The sequence below is a fragment of the Phaethon lepturus genome, unplaced genomic scaffold (genome assembly GCF_000687285.1).
Source record: "Phaethon lepturus isolate BGI_N335 unplaced genomic scaffold, ASM68728v1 scaffold11926, whole genome shotgun sequence".
Taxonomy (NCBI): Eukaryota; Metazoa; Chordata; class Aves; order Phaethontiformes; family Phaethontidae; genus Phaethon; species Phaethon lepturus.
Window position 1 is genome coordinate 6,282 of NW_010548314.1, and position 3,509 is coordinate 9,790.

The window sequence follows — 3,509 nt, forward strand, 5'->3', positions numbered from 1 at the left end:
GCTGCAATCCACAGTACTGAAAGGAAATTGCAGCACTCAACTTAGGACTCAAACCTGTCTGAATTAATGACTACAGGTCTGAAGAAAGAGTCACTGTCTGACTCAAACTGGTCCAGGGGAAAAAAGAAGAGACTCAAGATGAGCTTTTTTTCGTAGGTTTGACATTTGTAAAAACAAAAAACAAAACAAAACAAAAACACACCAAACAAACAAAACAAAAACACACCAAACAAACAAAACAAAAACACACCAAACAAACAAAACAAAAACACACCAAACAAACAAAAAAACAGGACATTTAATTCCAGTTAAAGTAGAGCTACTTCTCCAATTAAGTCAAGTACTTAGTTCTAAGGTGGCAGGAAATGGTAGGAATAAGCAAACACCACACCTGCATGACAGGTCTGCTTAGTTCAAGACAATATTATACAAAGACCATTCCACACATGCACCATTCCTAGTTTCTTTCCAATTCCTCCATTTATCAGAACTCTTCTCCAGGTTATATATATCTTATATGTAACAGAGAACCTAGAAGTCCAAATTAAGTACTTAAGTGAGAACCCACTGCACATGTTCATCACCTGCAGAAAGTCTCTGTGTGGCAGGCATTTATCCAGAGCCAAAAACTTTGTTGCTTTCGGTAGCTCTTCTTTGGAGTTTGCCTAGGAAACAAATGGTATTAAACAGAGTCATTAGCATTTCCATGAAATTTTACCGTTCTAAACAAGTTATATAGAGATTTAAAGGCATAATTTACAGAGACTTTCTGAAACAGAAAATCAGACTGGGATTATAAGAAAGGGATGGAGGCATAAAGAGAAGAACAGACTTCAGTGAAATTCTAACAGAAAGTGGGATGCAGATGCCAGAAAGATACAGCAAGAGTCACAGGTTTCCCTCAACCAAGGCAGCTGAGCACACCCAGCCTTGGCCATAAAAAAAACTTTTAACATAATTAGAAACAGACTTGTTGAGTCTAGAAGGTCACATTTTTACAGCTAAGTAACTTGCAAATAGGAATAGCATGTCATACTACTTTCAGGAGTGACTCAAACCCAGTGAAGTTTCAGCCTACAGGGGTGGGTTTTTGGCTTTACCCAGGCCACTGGACAACTTCATCTGCCAGGTCTTACTACAGGTACCCTCCCAACCCAGGGTAACCATGATCTTCTTTTCAGTCACTTCTCTATCACCTTGTTTTGAAGTTGTCTCCTTCCCCAGTAAAGTGGGAAAGAGGGTGTTTTTCTAAATACTTGTATTTAGAAAGTTTCAAGTGCAGCAATGTAGCTATTCCACACTGTTCCTGAAGATTAGGTAGTTACACCACTGATTTATAACATCTCTGACTTACACAAGCTAATAGTCATAACACCACTTCATGTTTTATGTTTTGGGACTTAAGCTGAGTTTTAATAACTGAGCAAAAACATTTTAAGTTGCTTTTCTGGACATAACTACTTGCACTGGAATTTTAAAATGGGCTTAGGACACATACACTCTTGATTTTTTTTCACCCTTTTACCTGGTGTTGCATGAAAGCTGCAAATTTAACATGAAGATGTGCTGAGAACCAGTAGGTGGGTTTCAGATGCTGCAGAAGCTCTGAAGCAGCAGGGCTTCCTAATGTGTTGCTCTCCACTTCTTGACGGAAGAAGGATTTCATTTTAAGAAGCTGTTTCTTGTTTCCATAGTGATATATGCTCCTTGGCCAGTCATGTGACATAAATATATCAATTGGTCGCTTTAACTGTCAAGCCAAAAACGCATACAGTACAAATAAAACACGTACGATAAAGAAGTTTCAAAATCACACAGCACAAGTTGGAACATGTGTAGCACATTCTACCTCAGATCAATATAGAGTTAGCTGTGACCAATAGCTTCACTTTTTAAAGCAAGCAAGTGTACCACTGAGCCCCGTATTTCAGATGGCCTCTGAAGATGTCAAGGGACTCTAGTCTCCATGGTTTGTGCTACACTTTCTTGGGACAGTCAGCTGTGTTCTACATACGTTGCCTTATAAAAGAGATCACATCATCACAGTGTCAGGCACTCAGAAGACAACTTCTAAAAATTATAGCTGTAGCGCAAGTTCTCTACCCACCATCAAAGGCACCTTCTTCCTCATAAAGCTAATCTGTCCTTTGAATTTCTCGACCTGGAGTCAAAAATACTTCAGCCACAGGAATCTGGGATCAGCTAATTAAATTTTGATTAGTTAACTTTGTACTAACCAGCTTGCATGTTAGACAAGGTAGCATCCATCTTCCTAAAGCTAACATAAAGCTGAAACAGAGGTGTACAGCTGGAGAACCTTCCATTCTGTGACTTTTATCCAATTTAAAAACAGACAAACCAATCGAAAAATGACTCCTGCCTGTGCCTGATTCAGGTCAAATTTGCACTGCTACGCAGAGTGTTGGAAGAGATATTCAGCATAAGCAACACTGGAATAACATCTGGCATAAAATATCCTGTCCTGAGTAGCAGGAGTCGTTGGTAAGATTTGCTATCCAAAACCATACTTGTTCAGAATATCTTTAACGTCTTACTTCTAATTTAATGAAAACTATTTATCACTGTTTAAAAAACAGATTTTTCACTAACCTGCTTGAGTTTGAAGACTTCGATATTCCTCACATGGTAAGCGCTTCTAATTGTTTGCTGGTTGTATGGTGGACACTCAAAATGGCCTGAAATATAGGAAAAAATAGTCATCTGAATCAATAGTTCCCTCCTAATGCCGTTTGCAAGTTAGCTTCTTGGGGTCATACAGACACCTACAGCAATCCCAAATACAAGGCTGCCAACAATCAAAGGAGAATCTCTATTTCCCTTACATGAAGCTTATACCAACAGGCTGCTAATTTTTTATGCATGAGGCAAATATGTTCTAAATATATGTCTACAACAATGAGCATTTCTTCCATTCTGTGTCTTATTTCCATAAATACAGAGAACACAGTAATTCAGCTGCGGAAACAAAAACCAGAAGTTTGACTCCAATACTTAAAACCTAGGACCTGTCTGAAACAAGTAACTTTTGGCAGGGAAATTTAAGTGCTTAATTCCTGAATGGGGGTTTGTACCTCTCAGGTGAGGTAACAGCCCTTGTTACTTCCCTACTGCCCTTACCTCCACAGTTACACTGCGTAACCATGTGCCATCACATATAGAGTGAGCTGTTCACTGCACAGCCACACAGTATATGTATCTGCTAATATCATGGCTACACAGGCAAACATGCTGGCACAGCCAAAGAACGTTAGGTAGACAGAAACAAGTAAAAGACGAGCTTCAACACAGCAAGAGCAAAGAGCCACCCTCTGTGAGTGTTTAGCAGCCAAAACATAAGTTAGGACATAACAATTCAGAAAGAGACATAAACTAAAAGATCACAAAGCACTGCATGAGATATGACTCCTGACTCTGACTCAGGTCACTGAGGCTGTGATTTTTTTGTTTCTTCAACCTTGCCACCAACCATAAAACTACAGCTTAACAGG

The 3,509-nt window shown here is 39.2% G+C and overlaps 1 protein-coding gene across 1 annotated transcript in view; it reads right to left on the minus strand.

Annotated features, from left to right (window-relative positions):
- DBR1 (debranching RNA lariats 1) overlaps positions 1-3,509 on the minus strand; it is a gene marked incomplete at its 5' end in the record, with an annotated part of 7,124 nt that overhangs the window by 2,515 nt on the left and 1,100 nt on the right. Inside the window, 3 exons of the mRNA XM_010289923.1 lie at positions 585-665; positions 1,526-1,750; positions 2,611-2,696. Coding sequence (XP_010288225.1) covers positions 585-665; positions 1,526-1,750; positions 2,611-2,696 — 392 coding nt within the window. The remainder of the gene's footprint in view (positions 1-584; positions 666-1,525; positions 1,751-2,610; positions 2,697-3,509) is intronic.